The sequence below is a fragment of the Scomber japonicus genome, chromosome 20 (assembly GCF_027409825.1).
Source record: "Scomber japonicus isolate fScoJap1 chromosome 20, fScoJap1.pri, whole genome shotgun sequence".
In the NCBI taxonomy this organism is placed as follows: domain Eukaryota; kingdom Metazoa; phylum Chordata; class Actinopteri; order Scombriformes; family Scombridae; genus Scomber; species Scomber japonicus.
In genome coordinates this window covers 19,396,490-19,424,475 of record NC_070597.1, presented here as the reverse complement: position 1 = coordinate 19,424,475, position 27,986 = coordinate 19,396,490, and the positions used below count along the sequence as shown (strand labels likewise).

General features: G+C 42.0%; 1 protein-coding gene across 1 annotated transcript; it reads left to right on the top strand.

Moving 5' to 3' along the window:
* The first annotated feature begins 16 nt into the window (after positions 1 to 16).
* mrtfba (myocardin related transcription factor Ba) lies at positions 17 to 27,887 on the top strand. Its single transcript, XM_053341278.1, has 17 exons — positions 17 to 139; positions 8,481 to 8,568; positions 11,927 to 12,174; positions 17,794 to 17,859; positions 18,022 to 18,077; positions 18,236 to 18,311; positions 18,557 to 18,718; positions 18,825 to 19,015; positions 19,122 to 19,265; positions 19,388 to 19,635; positions 20,295 to 20,466; positions 21,329 to 22,360; positions 22,949 to 23,071; positions 24,292 to 24,441; positions 24,554 to 24,691; positions 24,856 to 24,916; positions 25,023 to 27,887. Exons 3-17 carry the CDS (start codon positions 12,012 to 12,014, stop codon positions 25,535 to 25,537), a joined length of 3,297 nt encoding a protein of 1,098 aa, XP_053197253.1. The 5' UTR covers positions 17 to 139; positions 8,481 to 8,568; positions 11,927 to 12,011; the 3' UTR covers positions 25,538 to 27,887.
* The last annotated feature ends 99 nt before the right edge of the window (positions 27,888 to 27,986 follow it).

Sequence of the window (27,986 nt, the reverse complement as noted above, 5' to 3'; positions counted from 1 at the left end):
TACTCCGCGAAATAAACTTCAATCTCGTTGCCAGTGCGAAAAAAAACAAACAGAGAAGACTATTCCGCTGACATTCATGGATGTTTCACTGTGAACCACAGCCCGGACACCTTCGGGGGTCTCCCGCTTTCACTATTCGGTAAGACCGCAGAGCCTGTGTTGTTTTTAGCATGTTAGCTTATGGTATGCTAAACCGAGCTAACTAGCGAAAAATGTGAGGAGGTTGTTGTTTGTTGGGGAGCGTCCCGTGATGCGCAGGCAGAGACAGCAGGCGAGACTCGGTAAGACTACACCGCAACACCACGGGAGACAAGTATTTAATCGTAAGATATCTTGTGTAGCCGTAGAAACGATTGCCGCCGTGTTTTACTGTCGGCGCTGTCTGTAACTCACTCACCTGTCAGATTTAAAGTGTCTAGCCAGCGTTAGCTTCTCCCACACCCACCCACTCCCACCACCAATATATCACTAATATCTCCTTGGGTAACTATGCTTCGCGCTGTTGAATGTATGAACTGTGTATTTGCGTATTGTGTGTTTATTTAGGCATTCATTCAGGAGCATGACATAACGTTACAATATGTTTGTGAGCTGGCAATCCAGTTATCACTCCAGGATAATAGCAAGCAGGCACGCTGTGTCATACCCCCCCTCCTCTCTAGCTCATACACAGACCGGATGATGTGGTCTGATTGCCCCTCCGATCAATTGAAGCGAGGAAAGGGAGGCAGTGCTGCAGCAAATCCAAACAGGTCGGGGTCTGTGTGAGTCATAGTCAGACAGGATGTGTGCTGGTTTCATTTACGGTTTGATCCAGTCACAGTCTGTCACCGAAAAAAAGTGTGAATTATTAGGTTAAACTTAAACGCTGTGCATATGTCTGGATGGCAAAGTAATTATCTTCAAGGTTGTTATTGTGGTTTGCTTATTTTAACCCCCCCCCCCCCCCCCCCCTCCAGTGCAGTATTAGTTTGCAGGAGAGACTGTCTGCTCTTGATCGGTTCAGACAAGGCTTTTCATGTCGCTCCCTGTGATGAATTAAATGGAAATGAAACACAATATCACAATGTAGGCAGGGGCGTTTGCAGTTAATATGACTTGAGCTTTGTCTATATATAGGTTAATATTAAAATGTTTGAATCAATCATTGTAGCTTTAATTATGTAGCACCTTCCACAGAAATCTCATTCAAAGTGCGTTACAAGGGACTGAGGGACCACAGTAAAAATGGATTTAGAGGCTGTTGTGGCAATTTGACAGAGAGGAAGGGCACAAAACCTCTTACAGTAATGTCATGCTAGCTCAAAGCATCATATGCATGCGGACTGAATGTCAACATACCTATGTGTGAGACAAAGGGAATCACAGATATGTGTGTGTGTGTGTGTATGTATGTATGTATGTATGTATATGTATATATATATATATATATATATATATATATATATCACCCGTCATGAAAGCTGCAAACATGTCATCACTCCTAGAAGCAATTCAAATTCAATAGCTAGCCCATTGTTTGTCACTTATCATGTTTCTTTCCTGCACAGTCTCTGCCTCTGTGTCCATCTGCTGAGAGGCCTTTGATACATTTTACACCCGCTGGGAAAAGGGGGATACACACCTTCTCACACTTCCTTATCTGCACTTTACCCTTGGCTATTTTTCTGTTCACAACAATGGCATTTTAAAACAAATCCATACGGGGCTTTTAGCTTTTCGTTTCAAAATGAATCTCCGTCCTTACTCACATGCCTGTTCCCGTACATTGGGCAAGTGCAGCGGATGTAAGCCATTGATGAAATGATCCCACCATGGAGTAGTGGGAATAAAAGGCAGAAAAATCAGTAAATCAGTCTGCATTGATCTATTAATAAATGTCTGTGATTCTTCCAGTATCTGCTGTCCTTCAGTTCATTGAATCCCTGCAGCATCACAAGGCAGCAGGACTGATATTTTGATAAATGTGCAGCCTCCGAGAAGTGCAGTGCCAGAGCGCCGTGCTGTTATTCACTGTTTACCTTCATTAAATCGCCTGATGTCACCAGGCTGCTACAGCATAACCACACACACACACAAACAACTCTACACACATCAAACTGGTCGGTTATGACTCCATATTCTGCTTTTTTACATGAAGGAGACGTCAGGTTAGCAGCTCAGGATAGCCTCTTTTCCAACATTCATTTGAACCAAAGTAGCATCTCATATTTTATCCTTGAGACACGAAATGCAAATGTTGCTGTGTCACATTAATTACTAAACTATGTGACCAGATATATTATAATTAATGCTGAAATAGCATGAGTCCAATATAATCATATAAACAGCATTACATTATTACAGTTGTATGCAAATGTTTGGGCTCAACATAAATTCAACAAAAATCAAGGCATCATTGTTTAATAAAAATGAAAGTTATTGATGGCCACAATGCAGGGGAATGCTATAAGAAGATGGTTGTCAGCTTTCAGTTCCCACAGTGAGTGTGTAATTAAGAGATGGCAGTTTAGGGAAACTGGAGGTTAAGATGAGATCTGGAAGATAAAGAAACCTCTCAGAGAAAACTGCCCGTATGCTGATCAGAAAAGCAAATCAAAACCCCCCATTTGACTGCAAAAAACCTGCAGGAGCATTTAGCTGACTCAGGAGTATGCTCTGTTCCACTGTGCACCGACGCTTGCACAAACAAGACCTTCATGGAGGAATCGGTACAAGAAAACCTTCCCTGCGCAATCATAAAAAGTGTGTAATGGAACTTCTACAGAAGCCTGATATGTTTTGGAAACAAGCGCTGTGGACTGATGAAGTCAAAATAAAGCTCTTTGGACACAATCGGCAGGTATGTTTTGGAGAAGAAAAGCAGAAGCATTTCACGAACAGAACATCTTGCCAACTGTTAAGCGTTGGGGATGGATCTATCATTGTGTTGTGTTGCAGCCAGTGGGACAAGAAGCATCGCACAGGTGGAGACAGAAGAAAGAATTCCACTAAATACCAGCAAATTCATCATAGCGTAAGTTAGAAAAGCTGGAGCTGAAAAGAGGATGATTTTATACAACAGGATAATGATGTGAAACATACCTTGAAATCCACTATGGACGACGTCAAGAGATGTAAACTGAAGGCTATCCATCACAGTCCCACCTAACATGTGACTGAACCTCTGTGGGTAGATTTTAAAGAAGCTATGCATGCAGGACGGCCGGAGATTACTGCAGAACTAAAAGCCTTTAGCAAAGAAGAATGAGAGAAAATCACTAATACAAGAATTTAAAAACATTTAGCTGTGACAAAAAGGGTTTGTAAGCTGTGATGTATGCAAGAGTGGAGTTACTAAGTACAGTGTATGTAGGGTGCCCAAACCTACCAAATTTATCACATAAAAAGAAACTATGTATGAATGTTTGCTCAAAATCATCTTGTTTTTTCATGTTTCATGTTAGACAGGTGTAGAACGACTACACCTGTCCATGGGTGCAGATTCGTGTTGATGTGTTCTTACATATGAATCACGCAGATGTTTCCTGGAAAAAAAAAAGCTTTCTGTTTGCAGAGCTGTCATTACATCACGTTTAACTGGGATTGGCACAGCTGAGTCAGAGCTGATGTAACTGGCGGAGAGGTTATTTAATTGTCACCACACCCGTCGATTTACCTTCAGACCTTTTGCTCTTTGCACACTGCACACATATGAAAAATAGTAGGTACGCATAGAGACGCCAAATAGTCTGTGTGCTTCTGCGCTTTGCATTTATTATTCAAATATTAAACTGAGGGTGTAATGTGTGCTTTCGTACCTTGGTAGAACCGGGCGTGTATGTGTCATCGTTTTCATGGCTCTGTTTCCGCCCATCCTGACAAAAAACAACAAAACAAAATCCAGAGTTTTCAATCTGAAACAGGCTCAGTGGGGCTTTCAAAAGTCTACGTTTTAGTGGTAGTTGTGTATGTGCTACATGTAGCACATACACAACTACTACTAACCATTCCACTAACACTAACCATTAGTGTGGACATCTTTCAGTGTGAAACTCCCTCCGTTTAACATCACATGCTGAAGATTCAGAATAATTAAACATAGTGGAAATGAAACAGGACTACATGCACAGTAAGTGTATTAATAGTTTAGTTTGTGAAAGACTAAATTACAACAAAATAATGAAAAAGCAGGAAAACAGTAAATTGAATAGACAGCAAGAAAAGATGGGTAGTTAAGATAAAAGATACATACTAAAATGTAATAGAAGCAATATAAATAACAATATAATAATACAATTATGAAATATTACAAATAATTGAACATAGTGAAATAGTAAAATGTTAATAAGACAACATAAAATGCAATGATAGTAAATAAGATAAATATAAATAATAAACCCATAAAATTATACAACACTACATAAGACTCAACAGATGGTTTTTAGTTTATGTTTAAAAAACATCAATATTTTCAGCGTTGGTTACAGCAGTGGATTCATGTCAGAGTGTTTGTGTCTTGACTGACATCGGAGGGTTATCCACCCACTGAAAAGCTGCACACAATCTGGGCAGTTTATTTGTGCTTCATTTGATTTGTGTTCATTTCTCAGAAACTACTTTACATAACAAGCCCACATAACTCATCGTTGCAGGCAGCTCTCGCTAACTTGTGTCCTTTTTAGTTTGAGGCTGTTTTATACTCAGCTGCTGAAATATGCTTTGTTTTCTCAGGAGTTATGGCATCCAGTCAAAGTAACACCTTGTTTTTTTGTTTGTTTGTCCAGTCCTTTTCCAGAGGATCTTTTTTAGAAAGGTTCACAAAGGCAGCCAGGAAGGAAGCAGCAGCAGCACTTGTGTGTCTGTGGGAACCGAACGCGGCACTGAGGCTCTAGTGAATAAGCCACGGTGATGTCATCACTTCTGTCTTATCTCTGGATAAAAGCAGACATTTTTGTTGGACAAGACTTGATCTATTTAAGGCCCCAAAATAGCGGACTCAAACTGTAGTTTGGCAGACAGCGGTTCTCATGCTGTGTACTCACATATGTGTGGGTTTGTATGTGTATGCTACATTTGCACAGAATCTCTCAACATGGTTATAATAGGGATTAGTTATAGTGCAATGTGATTTTAATAATGTTAATACTCTTAAAATGATTTATTTTGACATATAGTATTATAACACAGTACATGCTTAATAGATTAAATGAATGGTCATTGACTCGCAGTGCATAATGTTAATATTATTTTTTCAGCATTCCTCTGTTAGTAGCAGCTTTAATTTAGCGAGATTCGATTCAGTCAGTTTATTTTCTATTAAGACTCAGTCATGTGAGACAGAGGATATTTAGTTTCTAGAAGTGACGTTTAACTCGCAGCGTCAGCAAAACTCTGTCAGTGATTCATAGTGGAGCGACATTTTTAATCAGTGTCGTGTTTACATTCATTAACAGAAAGCAGACCACCTCGACTCTTCATGGATTATTAACTCTCAGGCCGAGGCTGCAGTTATCAGTTAACTCGTCCTGTCAGTTGACTGGATGTGCGCGAGTGCTTTCTTTATCACAGCCGGGCCTGTTGTAGTACAGCTGACCCCACGACCTCTTCTCGTCAGTATGCAGAGACCAGAGAGCAGCAGCTTCTCTCTGTTTGTTATTGTTCTGGGTGCGTTATTATCATCATCATTATTATTATTATTAGCTTTAATTTGCTGTAAAACTAGTAATAATGTATAGAGTGTCTAGTTGGTGATTCTCTTGCATCATTTTCATTTAGTGCCATCAACCTTCAGATCAGCAAGATATTCCAGGTACAACATCGCAAAGGCCTGCACTACCTCTACCTTTATGGCTGTGAGACAAGAAGAACAGCCTGAGGGACCTGACACACCTTAATACATACTGCAGAAGTGTCACTCAAATAATGACCTGGTTGACCTCCCTGCAATGCAGATAGACATTACTAACAATTAGAAATAATTAAACTTGGAGCTACTTTTTGTTCCCAGAGTATTCATCCTGGTTGATCAGGCCTGGTCTGAGACACGTTGTGGGACGCCACAGACTGAGCTCTGCCAGTGTGGAGAAGTCCAAACACCATCAAAGTGAAGTCTGTTGGGCAATAGCACTGTCCCATAAGTACTTCCAAGTCTCTCACAATGTATTTTTAGCCTCTCCAGTGAAAGCGTGGCATTTTGAGGATGGCATCATCAGTTAGTTTGTTGGGTGTTTGGGTGGTGGCTCGTAGAGGTTATGGACCCTTAAATTTTCCTCTAGATGTGACGTTTGTTGTAAATGATCCATTCAAATGGTCAGATATGGCTAGTCCACATCACCGAATTTTTTCCAACTTTCCAAAGTAACAATTTGACAAATATAGGCCTTTTGTAGGACTGGTATAGGTGTTGAAAGTGGGCTGCTGAACTAATCAGGGTCTTCTGCTCTAAACCTGCATCTCTGTCTCTAGCTGTAAAAACACTGACAAAACACAAGACTCCATACCAATGATGTTTATGTTGCGCTTAAATCTAATAAAAGGTCTCCTCATTCCTGATGGTGTTATTAAAATTTTCCCTACGGTGATAAATGACATCACTCATCTGTCTTAATAACACGTCGAGCAGACGAGCTGACAGCGGCTTGGCAACATGTCTGACGAAGAATAAAAGACCGTGTGCTGACAGTGAAGGGAAAGGTTCATTTGTTAATACCTCTGTGGTTGCACGGCACAGCGTTGATGATTGACAGGAGCGTGCGGTGACCTCACGCATCACCTGCGTCAGGTTTTAAAATACCAAACACACCCCGTTGGTAGAAAAACACACAGTACTGCTCTGACTGGTCATGGGACTATCAGTGAACCGCACAGATCTATTCATAGCAGTCACTGGTGGGTTTTTTTTTCTTCTTCCTTCTTTTAAGCCCACCTTTGTCGCAGCCAGTGTGTTTACTTGTGCGTCGTGTGTTCCCCTTTGATGAAACACATGGTACTTGTTGCCCCCGTGCCATTAAAAGAACAGTCCAGAGCAACATGCAGCGCCTGCCATCTGGATCTGCTCTTTGATTCCGCTGGGGCTGCGCCGATGTTTATCCCATAACGCCCCGTTGGCCGTGACAGTTGTTTGTTCCTTCCTCCCTCTCTCTCTTTCATTCATTGCCCCCTTTTCTCTCTCACTCTCTCTCTTTCTCGCTCACGTGTTTGCCCAACCTTGTTGCCCCCAAACACATATACACACATACACAGCATGTGGAGCTAGGTCTGTTGGAATGCGGCCCTCGCTTCATTTATCTTGCCAGGGAAGGTTCTCATGTAGGTTTTTGAAGAACAGTATAGATTTTTTGCTTTTTTATTTCAATATGTGATTTTTTTTTTTTAATTTTCAAGCCTATAAGGACTCAAGCACTCAAGAAAAAAACAGTATTACTGCTGAAAATGTTCTGAAACAGCTCCAGAAAATAATTTATACCTTCAAATGTGCAAAGAAACTGACGGTCTATATGATGCTGTTGTTGGAGAATCTTACTACACTCAAACACTATGTCAGTGAGGTAGTACAAGACAATTACCTGCCCTGAGTGTCCATACAGTGCTACATCAATCTAACCCAAATCCAGTTATCTACCTCCTAACCCAATCATATTTGCTGAAAGCTTACGAGCGTGCGATTCGTATTGTCAAAGTCTCTTCCCTCAGACTGCAGCGTGACGCTCCAGCTCTTTAGGTAATCACTACCAAGAGTTTCCATTGTCTCTGCACGGAAAGACTCGTTCCCATCGTCATAGAGACTGCCGCAGGTTTTCCTAGCAACCTGTGAACATCAATTTTCAGACCTCGGCGCATCCTCGAGTGTCGGCTAGTTTCAATTCAGGCTTCTTTAAGTGGTGCTCGTCGTCTGTTTTATCCTCTACTTATCTTCAAACACGCCTATTCAAGTAACACCAGCGTCTGATTCCTCAATTAGCTTTATTTGATTATTTTTTTAATGGACTTTGGAATGGGTTTTCAAAGCATAATAAATATGCCATTAACTTGAGATAGTTGTCCCCCCCCAGCGTTACATTTCAGTCTTTTCTTTTTAAATGTATTCTTTGGCAGTGTGTTTTAGCCCTAATGCCATATAAAAATGCCATTGTCTTAGTGGGGTTTTTTTGAAGTTTTGCTTGTAAAATAGTAGGGCATCTTTTGCTTTTATGTCCAGAAAAGTATTTTAAACTTCTGTTGACAAAAGTGGTTTGTTTTGGAGTAAATGGAGCAGTGATATCCAACAGGGCTAGACAGAAAAAAACCCCAAAACAAAACATAAAATCCAAGTGGAAAAGACAGTTCGGTTCTCAACACAGATGTGCAGTAGCAGTAACGGCACAGGAATGAGCGCCCAGTGTCCCAGATGCCACCAAAAAGGGAAGAAAAAGAAAAACCGGGAGTCCTGGTTTAAGTTTAGATGATTGCTACATTTTGGATATTTATGACATCTCTTCTTCTCTCTTGTCTCCTGCCAGGTCTGACTCCATGGCTTAATGTGACTGTTGACAGAATCTAGCCCTGACGTCTCTGTCCTCCGTCCCCTGCTGTCGTCTGCTGCTAAAGGTATGCACAAAGTCATCAATTGAATGATAAATAAATGGTGTCCAATAGGGATGGGCATTTGAATACATTTTCTTGATCGATCATCGGGGAAATTAACGATCAATTATCGATTAATCATTATTTTCTTTATCTTAAAAATACCATGATACGGGACGCTTGTAAAAGCAGCTGAGCCCGAAGCTCCGAGCCAAACCTCTTCTCATATCAATCAACAGAGCACTCTTAAACACAATTGAGCCTCTTTTAGAAACACTTCCAAAAAAAACAATCAAATCTAATGACAACTTAATCAAAAAACAGAATATTACTCCGGACTGACAGTTTTTGCCAAAAATATAACGTTAAAGTACTCCAAAATGCACCCAGCCGAGCCGAGAGAGAAAGAGGGAGAGTGAGTGACAGAGATAGTGTTACTTCACAATTAACAAAGTAAAGTAACTCAAGCCTACTGATTCTTGTTGATTAACATGTTAGCATGTTAGCCAGTCAGTCGAGCAGCTGAAACGCTCTGACAGGACCGAAGTAGCCGGGATGCAGAGGCATTGTGGTGCTATCCTGGGTAGCCTGGCCAAGGTGCAGGTTTACAATGAACTCCGTTATTTTTAGTTTGAAGAGGTCCGACGCCAAACTTAGCCTTGACCTCTTCATGTTTACGTTTGATATCTACGGCAGCTGGTAGGTAGCTGAGCCATTTTCTCTCGTCAAATATCGCCCCCCGTTGGTAAGATGTCTCATTTCTGCCACATAGTGAAATTCATTGCATTGCTTCAAGACTCACGCTACGCAACACAACTTCTATTTGAAACCAGCATTTGATCAATAAAAATTTCATGTGATCGACAACATTTTTAACAATCAATTATGGATCATCGATTAATCATGCCCATCCCTAGTGTCCAATGCCCAGCTTTGGCTTATCTGACAGATTCTTTAACAGAAAGTTGTTTTTTGTGCATTCCTGGCTACTTCTGACTCTAAATCTCTACTGGAGGAACTACAATAAAGGGAAATACAGTAAAACTTACAATACACTTTTGACCTGGATCAGAAATTTCAAAGAAAAAGCAGCATAGTGTATGATATGCTGTTTGATTACAATCTACACGACTTAGTTACACATTTTTCACTAAAGATGTTGTTGCTGGATATCTCTTGTCACAGAAAAACCATTGACGTGGAACCATTAAACATCAAGGCCTTGATTGCTTCTTTAACTTTGTGTTTTAGTTGCACTTCATCATCATTAGGGGGCCAGAAAGTGGCTATGGGTCAGAAGCCAAGATTTTTTTTTTGAAGAGTAGCGGAACTTTGCACTGCTGGACAGATTTGAATCTAGTAGAGATGAAGGTGAGGACAAGTACCCGACTCAGAATTGTGTTAGTCGAATCGGATTTGGCCGTCCCAACACGAAGATTCAACTTTTCATTTCATCTTTTTTTCCATACAGACTATCTGGCAATCAGAAAATCTATTGGCACGAGTTTCCGTGGTGATTTCGACCACATTAATATAGTAAAATGCATCAGAGTCATGGGAGCATATTTTTGAGCATTTAAAAATCAATAAAAGACAGCTGCATATGATGCAAGATTTAAATTGCAGTCTATTGAACTGCCAGCATATAATATCAGGCTTCTATATGGATTTATGTAAATAATGAGACAGTCAGTACACATGTATTTCTCTTTAAATAGCCTATTGTTTAATCTCACTTTAAACATTAGAAACATGTAAACAATAAATGAAGCAGTTTAAAATAAATGAACAGCATTGCCTGCGATGATATAACTGATAATAACTAATACGTCTAAACAAGAATAAATAAACAGATGAAATGATTTAAGAGATGAAAATAGTATGCTTGGATAGTTTTTGATAAATTCATGACATTGTCCGCTTTAAGATAATAACTCATCTTTAGCAGGCTTCTTAAGCTTCTATATTTCTCTTTAAGTTTGAATGAATTATTCAACGAATGAAACACTTGCAATTTAAGGTTTGACTGACCAGAAGAAAGAACTGGTCAGCATGAAGAATCTGAGTGAAGGGTGTCCAGCAAAGCTAAAATTCCCCATTTACATCACCGTCATTTCCTGTTGTTTCTGTAATCATGGAAAAATATGTGGATGGAAATGTCATGTCTCAGCTTTATGCCTTTTCCTTTGTGACATGTAGATCCATCCATGGCAGGGACTCATTATTAGTACCTTTGAAAAACATTATTGAGAAGAAAAGAGTTTTTTTTGATTTGATGAAAATAAAATGATTTAATGAATTAATCGCAAGCAAACTGAAAATCAGATCAACTGATAATCCACAACGTGTTTTTGCTTTTGATTTCACTTTTTATCACTGCCTACTATAAACAGTTTTTGGCAGGACGATTAAAAACTGGGTGAAAATCAATTTAACCCAATGTCTGAAAATTGTAAAATCAGAAAAGATAAGCTTTATGTATGTCATACAGCAGATTGTAATTGTGAAATGATGTATTTGCTTGAAAGCAAAGATGGAACATGGTTTATTTTTGAAGTAATAGGAAAAGAAGGAGAAAGACAGAGAAAAGAGTATAGGCGTTAGGATTTGTTGTGTTTGGATGTATTACTCACCGTCAGCGTTCAGAAACCAAAAGGAACAACATTCACGTGTGTTTTAACCAAATGTGGCTAAGTCCACTTATGTCCCATGATGCCAGAGGCATTACTGGGTCATGTAATGCCTTTGGCACTTTAAAGAGTCTACAGGGGGAAATAAAGACAGCCATAGGAGCACAGTAGTTCTCAGCCAAAAACAACACATCAGGATGGTTAGTGAAGAGTGCTTCAGTCCCAGCGTGGATAGATGTGCTCCTGGAGAGCGATAAATAGCATACACACTCAAACTGAATAGTCTGTCATCTGCCAGTTAAAAGACTGCTGGGAAGCCATGGATACTAAATTGTTTGTTTTGCTCCCTGAAATGTTTCCGTTCCCTCCGTTTGAAACCGCCACGGCGACGTCATATTCCAGATCATGAAGCCCATCTGAACAGAGAGAACATTCATGCACACACTGGCGTTGTTTCTCATGAGCAGTGGTTTGAAGTGATTATTCAGTATAATAGCCAACCCTACTCATTTAATGAATAATTTGGGCTGAGATTGAGCTCTTCCAGATGGCTGAAATGAAATGCCACCCTTAGCAATTTCGCCAGTCGGGTGAAGCAGTCATACCAGCAGCATGATGATTATTATTCTGAATTACTGCTGTTTTGTTTTTTTGAGAGTCCTCAAAATATCCCAGAGTGATGTATTCCTCATGTGCAAGTCAGTGTGTAACTCATGTTCAACCTCTCATTCTCTTTTCCTTTTTCTTTCCAGGTAGCAGCGAGACGTAACCTAACCCACCCTGTTGCTTGCCTGGGACCCCCCTCCCCGACCATCCCCCACCCTCTCCAGAGGCAGGATGGAGCCTCAGGCTTCCCAGGGGCTGCTAGTAGCAGAGGGGGATTGTGGGATGACGAGTCTGCTGGTGCCCAGTCCCCAGAGCGAGGCTGTGACCCATGAGATGGAGGAGCTGACGCTGCAGCCCACACAGAACCTACCTCCACTCAATGAACGCAAAAACGGTAAGGACGTGCTGCTGTACACGCCTGTCAGTACATGCTAGGAGGTCACCGTGTTGGAAGAGTGACCAACAAAAGATTTCAATTTCTACCTTTTCGTTACTTAACAGGAAAACATTTTGGGGAGGAAGAAGATATTTAGTCACGTAGAGAATGAAAAATCCTTTTTTGGAGGGAGGGCCGCCGTTTGTCAGACAGGTGCTGTTCAACGCATCACTTCAAATGTACTTGCTTTGGTAAAATGGGACTGTGATGATCAATTATTTTCATTGCACATTAATGAACTTTTGATAAATCAATAGTAAAGCAGGGTTTCAAATTTAAAGCATATTAAAGGAGTAGTTCAACCTTTTGCCACATATGCTTATTCTCTTTCTCACTCAGAGTAAGCTATGCTTGCTAGCTCAATTACTGAAGGATAAGAGTGCTGATTTTATTATATTTTTGTTATTTATGTGCAGAATCAAACCAACAATGAACTAATTCTACTTACATGTAATGTGTGTGTATCCAAAGTCTGATACACTGTGTCCCGCAGTGCTGACCATTGCAGACCTCCGTTATTGTCCTAAAATACATCAATGGGCCACTCCGTGCACTCAGTGTTGTTTCTTTACCACGATGTTTGGGTCTCTATAATCTGCTGGATTATCATGTAATATATCACAATCCCTTGACTTTGTGCTACGTTGTCAATTTCTCAAAGAGTTTCGTGATGAACTCAAGTGATATAAGAACAACAAGCTAATGAAGCTCAGTAATCTGAGCTATGTTCCTGCACATTATCCACTGCCTACATGGAACTACTCTCCAGAGAGTGAAAATGTGATTGCTGGTACTAGTCTTTGGATCCCTTTATAAACAAACTACAATAGCTATTGCCTTTGGAGTGAATGAACTCCAAAGTTTGGCTCACTGACATTTTTATAGGTTTGGACAACAATGGAGGTCTACAGCACAAAGGAATATATATATATATATTATATTTTGACGTACACATTACTTAAACAAATATAGAAAAACCATATTCTTTAACATATTATATCTTGTTGATTTTGTTCGTATAAAAACTGGACTGTAAATATGTAAATTCACACCGCAGCCCAGTTTTGCCATCAATGCCTCTGCCAATAGCAGTCTGACACAAACTTAATTAATACACTCTCTCGTGCACACAGGCACATACTCCCAGAATCAACTTATCAATTGAAAATGAGCCAGGAGTCCTCAACTCCTGAAACCAGCATCATCTTCTCTCTATGCTCTGCACAGAGCAGTGATCCTAGCCAGCTTTCACTTTAGCTTCTCATCACCATCGCTATGTTGATGTTGTTTTGGCAGCCACATGGGCCTCAACTCAAACAGTGATGGATGGGTACGCTGCTAGCAGGGCTAAGGGAGCGGGGCAAAATTCACTGCTGCCTTTGCCAGTTCCTAATCATGGCTTAGATGCTGAAGGGAGATCAGCTAGTCAGTCAGTCAGTCAGTCCAGTCACTGTGATGCTAATCGCCACGCTCCAAAAGAAATCAGATTTGTCAGATGCAGTGAACAAATGCAGGGTGTTTTGGCCGGAGCCGTTCCAGCTTGGATTAAACATGTTTTGGATAAATGTTGGATTTTGTGCTGTCGTGCTGCGGTCTGCAGGAGAGCGCAGTAAAACTTCTCGACGGTGGAAAATTTCTGTGGAATGTCAACAGTAGTAGCACCCACTCATCATCTTGGCTTTTGTCGTTTCCCCTCCTGTGAGAAACACACACACACACACACACACACACACACACACACACACACCTCATACTTTCCACCCTGTGAGCCATCTCCAGCACTCTGCCAACCACAGAGACCCCTCTCCTCTCATATTGATTTTAACATGCAGGTGTTAATCTGTCTACCATCATGACAGGTCTGAGTGTCTGTGGTCACTTTTAGTCGCACAGGACACGAGTGTAGAGGGCTGCTCTGTCAGCAGAATAAGACACGGAGGCTGAAGTTGTTGTGACGCAGAATAAATGTTGGGTTATGCTAGAAAATAACTAGTTTGTAAGGCTAAAAGTGACACTAGTAGACCCAGAGAGGAATGAGATGAGATAATAGTTCAAATGTGGGTGGTACACATGAAAAGTGACAGAAATAGCTGTGTAACAAAAAAAAAACTTTTGGGAAGCTTCAGTAATTGTCGGACATAGGCCCCACTGACTCCTTCTGTGAGGTGTTGGGGGGGAGGGGGTTTCCCAAGCTATTTGACAAACACTTGTGGTAGAACATTCTGGCGCCTTAAGAGTCTGAGCAGTAATATCTAGCTTAAAGACTGAAATCAGCAAGGTGATGAGTGAACTGAACATGTGTAGAATCACTGGAATGCCCCTTTAAGAAAAATCCCTAATCTTATTATAGATGACTGTGTCAGACAGTGATTATGACAATAAATGAACTGTTGGGTCTCCTCTTTTTAAAATATTTGCACAGTAGCTGCTTTTTCTGTGGTGTCGTAACTGTATGAATAATTTTTGGAATTCAGTCTTTAATCAGGCAATGAGGAAACGGGTCAAAGTCAGGGGTGGGCGCACACACACACCCTCACTGTTTCCACCACCCAGGTTTAACAACCTATTTGAACTTTAATGTTTGGGCAACAGGAGTTCTGCTGCGACTCAGAAACGTGTTAGCGTTCATCCAGGATGACACAAACACACACACACACACACACACACACACACACTAGGGCTGAACGATATGGACAAAATTTCATATCTCGATATTCATGCCAGATATCTCGATATCGATACGATACGATATGACTACGGGTTCGGTGAAAACCAAGCATTTTTCAGAAAAATAAAAACATCAGAAAACAAAGGAGTGCAGTTTTATTGATTAGAACTCACTGCCAGTCATCAACATTAACATAAAGTCACTCAATAATAAATAATAATCAAGTTGGTTGTGTTCCCTTGCTTCGTCGCAATTTTCGCCAAGCACGACTTGCACAACACCTCGCTCTGGTCAACATCATCCTTTCTAAATCCAAAATACCTCCAAATAATGGAGGATGATTTATGTTTTGGCACAAAAGTAGATTTTGCACTGCCACCGGCCGCATTACCTTCCGCACTCATGTCTCTTTTCTTCTGTTTCGATTTCCCCGCTGTGAATGTCCTGTGTGTGTGGCTGTGTGCGTCTCAGTCTACGTCTCCCTCACTCCAACCCTCCTATGTTTGTCATTGGTTGGCTTCAGCTGTCGATCAACAGCAAGCATGAAATAAGCTTTGTGGTTGGCTGGCCGTAGTGGTGCGTTCAAGGGCAATCTTAAAAGTAATGTTTACGGAGACTGCTCGAGCTGTACAAGCAGGGCGAGCGCGGCGGAAATATATTGTTTATATCGTTGCTTTTCCGTTATTAATGTCTTGAATGTTCATATCTCGATATAGATACGATAACGATATATCGTTCAGCCCTAACACACACACACACACACACACACACATACACACACACACGAATATAGGCTGACCTCTCAACCTAAAGCGAGAGAAGTCAGTGGGACATACGTAGGACTGTAGCGCCAGTTTTGTATTCTTTATTCTAACTCATAACTTAAATATGACTAAAATGCATCAGAACTGAAATGATTATTAGATTATTTATATTGCAATAATTGTGATAATTGACCCTTTTTTAAGTAAAAATGTCCAGAATTTGCCATGAATTTGGTGCCTCCCCTCATCTTAAATTATATTGAACTGAATCTCTTAGGGTTAGGGTTAGGGTTAGGGACTGTTGGGTGGACCAAGTGATTCATTCATTAATGAAGAAAACCACTAATTTCAGCTGTCTGTTACACCTCTCATTTATTGCTTCACTAATTTCCTTTTGCGGCATTGTGGTCGAGTTGTTGAATTAGTTTAACATCCATTAATTAAGCTACTATTAAAAAGCTTCCTATCCCTCATTGACTGCGAGTGAAATGCAGACACGGTTATCTTTATCTTCGCGTCTGTGTGTCTTCCGTTGACCGGCTGAGTGTTTACATGAACAGCTTGGTCATATGTACCTATCATCACCACCCGCTGAGGTCACAGGTCAGCGTGTGTTTGTCAGGCTGAAGCAGCATTTCCCGGAGGAATGGAAGACAATACAGCTGACTGGAAGTCTATATGAATCAGCTTAAACAAACACGTGCCACCGCATTCCTTTCTTCTATTTAGTGAGTGTAATTTGAGTCAGACATATAGCCCCCCCAACTCCTCTTTCCACAAACCTCCTTATCTACATAGTATCCGTGTGAATGTCATGTAGAAACCAGAGTCAGAGTTTCTGTAAATGTTTCACCACAGCTCTATCTGGAATGAGGGCTCCAGGGAAAGTATGCAAAAGATTCAGATATTCAGATATTTGAATATATGGCAGTTTTCTCTGGGAAATGAGGCTGCAGTCAGTTTATATGTTTACCACCTAAATATGCCAGTGACAACAAAAAGGACACCAAATAGAGTCCAGCTGTTTCCTGTGGAGGAAAGCGAGCATTTCACTGCAAGTTTTGACTCATCTCTCCCAGCGAATGAAGAAGCGCCCGCACTCTACTCGTGGCTAGTGTTTAATTTGTGCAAATCAGTGCCTCCTCCCACTTAATGTGATACTTCCCCCCTGCTTACAAAATCGCATTAAAGCCCTAAAAAATGCTCCGGCTCTCACCACAAGCTTGTACTTGCAGTCGTCCTTTTTTTGTTTTAACAGTTTCCCTGGGTGCTGACTCAGACGTTTGACTGTTGCTCAGTAGTTACAAGGAAGCGGTGTCTTCAAGTCCTCTACATCTGGCTGTGTTTGGATCGCCTACAGCCAGAAAAATATCTAGCCGGCTGAGTGAGAGGGAAGTAGGAATAGAGGGGGGGAGGAGATAGGTTAGGGTCCTGTAATTTAAAAAAAAAAAAAGAGAGAGAGAGAGAGTCAGGGCGGGATAGAGAAGTAGAGGATAATGTTGTAGCAAATGTGGATTTCCATCAGTTGGTTAATCGTGTTGCACTGGAGCCAAGGAGATATGACGAGAAGCTTAATAAATCACTCAGGTGTAATGCAGATTGTTCTCAGGGCTAAGAGTTTAAGACAATGGCCTGTATGGAAGTAAAGACACTCGACTGCTGCAAACACTTCAGAACAGGTGAGAACTCCTCTGTTTCTTTTTACGCTGATCGATCAACTCATTTAGACTATTTGGAGTTTCTTTTAACTAAGGAAAGACAGAATAAATGAAGGTGAAATTGCTTTGTGTGGGTTTGCAGCAGTAGAGTGCATGTTAAAGAAGCAGGCCTGATAGAAAATATATCAGTTAAGTTATGGTTCATCTGCAGAGGAAGCACTAGGTGTCCCATGTCAGAGCGGTCCTCTTATAGAATGACATTATTGTTCATTGTCAGCCTAATGATGAAAAAGCAGGATGTGGGTTGGGGGTTGGGGGTTGAGAATTTTTATTTTTATTTTTGTTATACTACCTCATCTATGTGCTCTTACTTACCCTTTTGTGTTTCTTCTTCTATTTTTCTTGGTTTCCTATTTTGCCTGCCTAATATAGCAATTGAAATATCTGCTTAATTTGATGATGTTTTTTTTCCCCCTTCTCTTTTTAGTCCTGCAGTTGAGGCTTCAGCAGAGGCGAACCCGGGAGCAGCTGGTGGACCAGGGCATCATGCCTCGTGAGTAACGGTGCTACCAGGGCTGTGCACATAATAACAAAAGTGGAACCCTGCTGTAAACTGACAACTGAGATAACAAACATGTTTGTTTCATAATTTAACTGGACCGCGTCTGTGCTTAGATCTGCACATTCATGATACTGATCTGTGTATCTGTTGCAGCTCTGAAGAGCCCGGCAGCTTTCCATGGGCAGATTCGCAGCTTGGAGAGAGCCAGGGTAAGGTGACAGTTTGGATTTGAGAAGCAGGGGGGGGGGTGCATGCCTTGACTGTTGAGCTGCTTATTATTTTCTAAGCATCACTTGTATCAGTAATAAAAAAGAAACAGGGAAATGGAGTGAATTACTGACTGATCTTTGTCCATCTTTCTCTTAAGACTGAGAATTTCCTAAAGCACAAGATCCGCAGTCGTCCAGAGAGAGCAGAGCTGGTCAGGATGCACATCCTGCAAGGTACTGCTAACCCTCCAGTTAACACTATACACACTTATTGTGTTATCTAGTGTTCCCCGTGGAAAATTATTGAAGCAAAATTTACTCTTTTATTTGTTTAGCATTCATTGGCACCAGCAAGAACATTTATTACACCATTGTTTATGAAACCATGCCCATAGCCCAAACAGCTGTGAAACAAAGGAGTTTATATTCTGACATTAGAATATGCCTTGATATATCTACTGTATATACCCGTCCCACAGAAACTGGAGCAGAACCCTCACTACAGGCCACACAGATGAGACTGAAGAGGGCCCGACTTGCCGACAACCTGAATGAGAAGATCGCCCAGAGACCCGGCCCCATGGAGCTGGTGGAGAAGAACATCCTGCCAGTGGATTCAACCCTTAAAGAGGCCATCATCGGTGAGAGACACAAACAGAGATGAGATGTTTTTTTGTTAAATCAACCATACTGCAAGTTATAGGAGATAAATACAGGGCTCGTCATGACATGTTTTCCCACATGTAGGCCAAGTAACCTATCCCAAGGTGTTGGATGAGGACAGCAATGAAGCTTTCTCACCTGAGCAACCAGCCAGTCAGGAGTCTCAGTGTTCTATCCCCTCTCCCGCGGAGAGCAAAGCACCAGAGACGCCCTCTCCAGCCCCAGCCCCAGCCCCAGCCCCAGCACCAGTACTACCACCCACCACCATGCTGCAGGTCAGACAGAGGACAAGTAATCCAGATGTTTGTATACTACTAGCTACATGTTCTGTAAGAACTTCAGTAAATATAAATGTCTTTTTTTTTTGTTATACTTCCTCAGGCCTTCCCACTTACCACACAAGCCACTACAGACTTTGTCAAATTGATCTCTCCCAATGAGTTCCCTGTGACCCGTCCGGCCATCTCTCCCGCTCAGCCAGTCACTACAGCTCCTCCCTCAAAACCAGGTCCAACACTGGTGAAAGTAAGGGCAACACTTTTTTCCCCCTTCACCATTAAATATAATATCACTTCTTTCTATCTATCTGAACGCCATTGGACAAACAGTATAGTAACAGTATAATGTTCCGTTTCCTCCTACAACAGCAAAGCCAGCAGAAGTCATCCTCTGAGAAGAGTCGCAGTAAGAAAGGCAAAGAGCCCAAACCCAGAGTGAAAAAGCTCAAGTACCACCAGTACGTTCCCCCAGACCAGAAACAAGAGGCCAGCGAAGCACCCATGGACTCCTCCTATGCCCGACTACTGCAGCAACAGCAGCTGTTCCTCCAGCTGCAGATCCTCAGCCAGCAGCAGCAGCACTACAACTATCAGACTATATTACCAGCACCACTCAAGTATGTCTGTAAAACATTACAACCACAAACAATGATCACCCCCACCCTCCATAAAAATGTAATTATATTTCTACATACACAAGTCAAAAGTTTAGACACACCTCACCATTCACTTGATTGACAAGGTGTGTCCAAACAAAACATACAGAGTTTTATGGATTTATGTTTTCAGGCTTTTTTACCACCGCTGTATCGTCTGTGAACGAGCTTGGCTTGCCTCCATGACTCCTTATCTGAAAATGCCTGAGAGCAAGCCAAATATTGTTGTTTAGAGGGACCATTAGCGACTTTCCAATAACAACACAGCATGTAATCATATTAATAACTAACAGGATGTCGTCTCACCAGCTGCTGTTTTCATAAATGTCCTCTCAGCGGCTGCACAGCCGAGCTCCCTTTGAACTGTGCTCGCGTACTGTCGTTTGGTTGACTGGCTTTGTTAGTGAGGCGCAGGGCACAGGATGGATGGTCTGTTCATATTGGGAACACTTTTCCTCTCTTTCTTTCCTCGCTCACTTTCCAAATATCTTTACAATTATCATCTTTCCACCTCCTCTTCCTCTCTTTTGTCTGTGTCTTTTTCATACTATAAATGATGCTGTTTCCTGAGATAACACTGATCTTTTAAATAAAACATTTATTCTGTGTTCTCTCTGTAGACCTGTGGCAGAGGGTCAGAGCAGCAGCGCCGGCAGTCTGCCAACCTCCATCATGGTGTCTTTGCCCAGTGCCCCCCCACCGCCCCCGCTGCCCTCGGCTCCAACTCGGCCAAACAACTCCCTGTCAAACCGCAAGCCAGGAGTTTTGCCTGCAAACCTGGAGGACATGAAGGTATTTGGAAGCCATTTGTACCAGCAAACACAAGCTAAAGGGACCGTTCAAAAACATGCCCATAAAAATGATAGTGTGGGTGTCAGCTGTTAGAACTAGACTGTATCAAGACATCAGACATATATATAATTTCATACAGCTACAATAACCTGCAGTCATTTGTATTATTGTTGTATTTTTAGCCATGCTAGCAGGTCATAGGATGGCAGTCCACTGCTTTGATCCAGACTGATATGCTTACAACTATAGTATGGATTGCCATGAAACTTGGTCCAAACATCCATGTGCCCCTTCAGGATGAACTGTAATAACTTTGGTGATCATCTGACTTGTCATCTTGAGCATCATCAGGTCAAAATTTCCATTTGTCCAGTAATTGAAGTCTTTAAAATGTCAGAAAATTATCAGGAAAAACTATTAAAACTTCCCAGTTAAAGGTGATGTCTTCCATTGTCTTGTTTTGTCCGGCCAACTGTCAAAACCCATAGATACTCAGTTTTCAGAAAAGCAGAAAACAGCACGTTTTTAGCATTTTTGCTTAAAAAATGATTGAAAAAGTAGCTGATGAATATTTTGCTCAAAGCAATGCTGTGCCTCAGTACAGAGCTGCTAACCTAGGTGTATTTGTGTATCGTTACCTGAAGTTAAAAGCTCTTTTTGTTGAAGTTCATTGGATCAAAAAAAGGAAAACATTTTTAAAAAGCTCGAATTTTATTTATACAGGCTTGCTGAGCAATCCAAAAAAAAACCAAAACAGTAGAATATTTTTTATGAGAAGTGTCACACTAGCACCTGAAATGATCTGCATTCCTCCTCTAGCACTACCCTAAAACTCTGACTCTATGATCTATCTATGATCTAGGTGGCTGAGCTAAAACTGGAGCTAAAGCTGCGTGGCCTCCCTGTGTCAGGAACAAAGACCGATCTGATAGAGAGACTGAAGCCCTTCCAGGACACTCCCAGCACCTCTGCTCCTACCACTTTTCCACCACCTGCCAGCACCACCACCACCACCACCACCCTGTCCTCCATCCCCATGGATATCACCACCACTACCGGCCCTACCATAGTCTTCCCAGCCCACCAGAGGGCTCCAGAGAGTGTGAGCTCCACCCCTCCGGTCTCACCCATTCCCACTGATCCCTTCACCCTCCAGCAGGATGTGGGCATGTCAGAAGCTCCATCTGAACCACAGCTGGTGAGCTCTGGCTCAGCAGGGTCTTTTCCAGTACCGGAAAAGGACAGGAGGCTCCATGAGAAGGAGCGGCAGATAGTGGAGTTGATGAAGAAGCTCGAGCAGGAGCAGAAGTTGGTGGAGGAGCTGAAGATGCAGCTGCAGGTGGAGAAGAGAGGCCAGGGCACTGATTCTGCATCTGTAACCTCCAAACTCACGTCTGTACCCGCCATGAACCCAGTCCCAACAGTCTTGAACTCAAACGTAGTAAAAATGGAGGGAACAGTCATGTCAAACTGTTCCTCCACTGCACCTACCATCCCAAACTCTCTTCTGGGCTCTCAGGCTCTCACAGCCCCCCTGCCAACGGTGGTGAAGTTAGAGGATGTGACCGTTTCATCTGGTAAGCCGCTCCAGCTCCAGACCCAAACCCAGCTCATCACCCAGATCCAGCCCCAGGCTCGGCCACAATTAGCTAAGAGCCCACAGCTTCTCTCCCAGTCCCAGAGAAGTCCCAAACTCCAGCCGCAGGCCCAACCCAACGCTCCCAGCCTGCAGCAGTTCTTCATCAGCCATCATGGCGGAGTGTCCCAAGTGCTAGGACAACCTCAGACTCTACTGACCACAACTGGCCAGGCTGGAACTCAGATCCTCCTCCCAGTTTCACTACCCAACAACGCCACTGCGATCCAGCTGCCAAGCACCACAGTCAGCCTACAGGTAGGATTTCATCAGATATGTAGGAGTTACTGCTCTGTTGTATGTTTACCCTTAAGGGTAACAAATTCAGCTTAGTTTAATCCTCAAAGACCTGCGGGGGTATCTGAGATCTCGGCCAACATTACTGTCTTTCAGGGGCTGTAGAAGGCTCAGTTTTAGAGTTAAGATACTGAAGATACTGGTATCATATGAAACTAGACGAACAAAGGCATCCATTGGTACCAACCATTTTATACTAGCTTGTCATGAAGGGGGCTAAATAACACTGCACAGTTAAGCTAAATTGTGGTCAACGGAAAACCAGCATGGCTATTTTCAAAGTGCTTTTGCATGCAGTATCATTGTTTTGTTTAACTCTATAAAATAAGACCCAAGCTTAAAGCCTAAATAAGCCTCAGATGATGTATTTGAAACTATTCCAGCTTCAGATGATACATGTGACTTCTATGTGGCATATACTGTTGACATGCAATCTCTCCCTGTCCTAAAAAAGACAAAAATGGATCTCTAAGGGATAATGACAAGACAGATGACAAAAATAGTCAAGTCTGTGGACTCAGGCTTCTTTTGTTTTTCTTCTTCCTTCAGCCTGTTCTCCAGGCCACGGTCTCAAATCCAGGCCTGGTCCAGGCTTCTGTTCCTCAGCTGCAGAGCACTAAGATGGAGACGACAATCAGCCAGCCGATAACCAACCACAACCCAATGCTACAGGTCAGTAATGCTTTATTAACATTTGCTTTTCTTTCTTTTCTTTGCTTTAGATTACTGTATCAGCCCAAATATAAGGCAACCTTATTTGGATGACTCTCTTTACCAAAAATACCTTTTGATACATTGAAGATACATCACAGTATAGTCACATACTCTACTGTCAGGCTCTTGAAATCAGTCAAAATAATTTCCTCCAGCAGTTCTGTGAGACCAGAACAGTAAGAGTTAAATTTTGGCATTGAAAATAGAACCTGAACCGAAAAAGGAAACATCGGCATTAAATATCAGAACTGGAAAAAGTTGAATTGGCACTGAAAAATGTTCCAGTGAAAAATGAAAGACAAGCATTAAAAAGATCTTAAAATCTTATTATCTTATTTTATTTTCATATTTGTTGCATTATGATGTGTTTTTGTCAGTCTTCAGATACTTTTTTCCCCTAATGTCTGTCTTTTTTCAGCAAAGTTGTTTTTTTTCACAGAATCACTGGTTTTGAATTTCAACTTGCTGTCATTGTTTTGGCATAGTGAGGAGGGCCCTTGGGCCTACATTACCCAGTATGTGTTACCATCCAGCAAAAATATCAGAGAGTGATGGCATCATAGTGGAGATCATGACTGGTGTAAATCTCCTTCTAGGACTGTTAATATGTCAGTTAACTGTAATATTTTTTCATGTGAGAAAGTAACCATGTACAAACCTGTACTCCTCATCATCTGTCACAGCAATAATCAGCAGTTTAAGATTCAGTGTGTGATCTGTTTCTCCATTCAAGATGTTAGGAGACGTTTTCACTCATCATGAATTTATTACCTCTGTGGCCTTCAGATACTCCTGCAGGTTAAACTGACCTAACAAAACACTTTAATGGCTGACTGGCTCTAACAGACTGGCCATTAACAGACTTCAATAAACCGGATAGCCTTGCTTACCTTCTGTCAGTGTCTCGTTTGCAAGATCAGGAGAAGTCTTGAAGAAGTCCCATTTTTAAAATCAGCGTACCACCTCTCTGATAAGAGTGTGATGTAACAAGGCCGTGTTTGCTACCAGCATCCTGACTGTTAACATGTTGCATATAATATTCCTAGTCATGTCTCCTGTCATCAGTGTGTCAAACATGTCTTTTTTTAATCTTTGTTTTTTAATGTGTCTGTAATCACATCAAGCCCAGGATACATGGACTCATATCTGATGATGTCTCTCTAATCACATCCTAACAGACATTGAAAATGTGCAATAAAACTACTGGTTTGGAAAACCAGGCAAGACCTGAGTTGAACCCCCAGTGTTTCCTGAAAGGTTCCCCAGAGAACAGGGTCTCTCCCCGGGCCTCACCCAACCACCACATCTCCAACGGACCCCTCAATAAGGTTAATAAGCTGAACAGTCATCCCTCTTATTCCATGCTTTTTGAGATGTTTTTGTTTTCCTGAATTAAAGTTTGTTGTTAAATTGTAAAAACTGTATTTCTCCATCTGTCAGTCTCCTTCTCCGTCCCAGCCCACCTTCATCCTCCAGCAGACCCCCCTCATTACTCAGCCTCACAAGACAAAAGAGCCTCCACGCTATGAGGAGGCTATCAAACAGAGCCGCAACATGCACATCAACAACATCTCACAGGTTAGACCCAGAAGACGCACACACACACACACACACACACACACACACACACACATACACACACACACACACACACACACATATTTTTTCTGCAGTTTTCTACTGCGTCCTTGAGAATACTTTCAGCTATTCAAGTCTCTTAACCTGATTGACTGTCTTTTCAGGTTCCCACGGCAACCAGCCAGCAAATGGATGATTTGTTTGACATTCTCATAGAGAGTGGAGGTAAGAGCACAATGACATTGCAGACACAGTTTTAGAGCCAAAATGAACAGTACTACTCTTCATTGTGTAATCATGATGTCCTGTCCCTTTTACCCCCCCCCTCCAGAAATCACTCCATTTATCCAGCAGGACTCTCCAATGTCTCTCACTAAAGCCCTCCCAGTCACAGCTAATATCACCACCCTGCCGGTCAGCACTGCCCTCTCCAGAAACCCTCCACAGATCCAAATAGCCCCTCCGCCTATACTGAGCCCCGTTGTAGACCCCACCCTGCCCAGTCTCTCCTCCCTGGCCACAGACAACCAGCTGGAGGCCTTTCTGGAGGGGACACTGGCCAACACACCATCAGCATCAGACCCGCGCACCCAGGGCCTGATGGAGGAGCTGCAGGCTCAGCTGATGGACCAGCAGCCCTACTCCCCCATGGACACATCAGACCTGTCCTTCTGCGACTCCTCCTCTCCCCCCTCCTCGCTCAACATGGGCCTGTCCGACCCGGGTCTGGACAACATGGAGTGGCTGGACCTCACCATGCCCCCGGGTTCTGGCGGAGCTCTCACACCGCTCGGGATCCCAACGGACTTCCTGGATACACACGACCTTCAGCTGCACTGGGACTGACGGATAGAAAGAGGAGAAAAAAGGAAAAAAAGATGGAGGAGAGTTGAAAGAGCTGCTGAGCTAGAAGTGAAAGATGGATGGATGAAGGGAAGAAGAAAAAAGGGGGAGAAAAAGGCATTTCTGTGCCATATAACTCACCACACATCCATACCATCTGTAATATTCCCACTATACCACAGTAAGAGACACTGTACAGACAGTGCACTGATACAAGGTGAACTACAAGCAGGAGTTTGCACAGCTTTAAAAGAATAACATCATGACAAAGGTGACCAATATCACCTGTAGTATTTGTGACAAAGGGATTTTAAACAGATTAGACAATTTGAGTGTCTGATGTCATGATTTTTAAAGATTTTGAGACGAGGAGACAGAGCCAAATCACAGACTGTTTGTACATACTGTTTAAACCCCACTAATATACAACTCATCTTTCTCTGAGAGACTGAATAGTATTGACGGCTGACATCGCCTCATTATTTCTATCAGAAGTTTGACTGTGTGGCCGTCAGTGAATACTGTGTAAGCACAGTAACTACATATGTAAAAGGTTCCTGATTACTTCAGGTTCTATTGAGGCACACTGAAAGCTGATCATCACAAAACAATAACTGTAAATGTAAAGTTCAGACCACAGATTAAACCTACATCTAACGTCTGATTTAAAAAAAAAAAAACAATTTAAAAAGGAGATTAGTGTCATTTGAGGCTTCAGATGAGCTTTAAAATATTCCTGGGACATATCTGTGCAGCCTCAGCTGTTGACCACTTAACACGGAGAAGCTTAAAGCGCTTTGAGTTCAGGCGCTTCAGGCTGTCTGTCTGAGGCGACGGACACTCCAAATCCATCAGTTCCCTTAACCAGCCGAAGCCAAACACGCTCAGCCACTTGCTGAGTTTTAAAGGGATTTTCTTTCTGAGAGGAAGTCAAGCTTCTGTTCACACTGGTCCAAGCCTACCACAAACTGTAGACGGCATGTTCGCTGACTTAATCTGATGCGCTCTATCAGGTGCGACTGTTTTTAATTCTGATCTATCACGACCCCCACGCGGTCTTAGCTGACGAACCAATGACTCTAAAAGAACAAAGACTGGACTCGAGTCGGGCGACGAGCTGAGAGGAAGCTCGTCCGACCGCTCACGAGAGAGAGAGACAGAGCTATGCACTAGAGAGGTGGAGAGATCTGACAAATGCGCCACATTCACCTCAAAAAACAAGGAAATGTGAACTCTGCATATCCGAGGAATCGATCAATGCGATTGTGGCCAATTGCTCCAGAAATACTGCAGTTGTTGTCCAAGTCTCTTTTTATTCTGAATGTATTTTGCAAAGATCAAAAAATAGAAAATAGGACTTTACTTACAAATGTTGGCAGCTTTTTTTTTTTTTTCCTCTCTTCTGATCGTAAACTGACGTACAACAGTGGAAAGGGAACAAATAGCAGTTTATGAGACATGCACACACACATCCAGACTGTGTGTGTGTGTGCTGCAAGTTATATAGAGGAATAAAGATGTCTGTGGAGAAGGTGAGCTTTATATCTAACTGTCCGACAGTATCCCTGCACTTTGTGTGTGTGTGTGTGTGTGTCAGGGTGGGAAACGACTGCAGCCCTAACTAATGAATGAACACTATAGTTATATTAGCTGAGAAATGAAGTCTACTCATCTAGCCATTATATCAAATGAGGAATCAGAATATTCTAAAGTAATACCTGGCAGGTGAAGTAGTCTAACTGTATCAGAGTTAGTCCCCTGACTGTGTGTGTGTGTATATGTGTGTGTGAGAGAGTGAACGAGAGCAAGCAAGCATGTCTGTTTTTCTCTCTGTGTGCGACTGTGTGTGTCTTCCTGTCTTTTGCATGTACGTGTGCGTCTCCGTGTGCATGATCGTACCCCGCGTTAAATCTCAAGCTGTTTTTTGAGGTCTTTCTCTCATCTGTCAATCTCAAGATGTCTGAAGAAATTAGCTAATATCTAACGAAAAGAAATCATTTGCTATTCCAAACGTTGCTCTTCAAAAAGGCTTCTGATGACTGTTTTTATCCGTGTTGTTCAGTTGGTGTCCTACAGTCAAAAAAACAACAAAAAACGCACATGCACACTTTTTGAGGTGTGGTTCACAGTGAAGAGGGCTCAGCTCCTTTTTTTAAAGCTGTCATCAATTTGTGGATGTTTGGTTTTTTTTTTACTACTCTGCAACATCTTCCACTTGCTGTTTCTCCTTAAGCCTAAATATGAAGTTACTGAGTTTTTCCTCAGTAGAAATATTCTGTTAAGATCCTTTATAGGACTGATACAGTTTTACTGTATGGCACTTTGACCAGAATAGCTTCTTTAATTCTCTCTTCTTTTAAAAAAAAAATTGAGTCATGTTTAGTGAAACCTATTAACCACTTGTTCTGTTAGGACGTCGATGGGCACTAGAGGGCGTTGCCTCTCTTCTGTT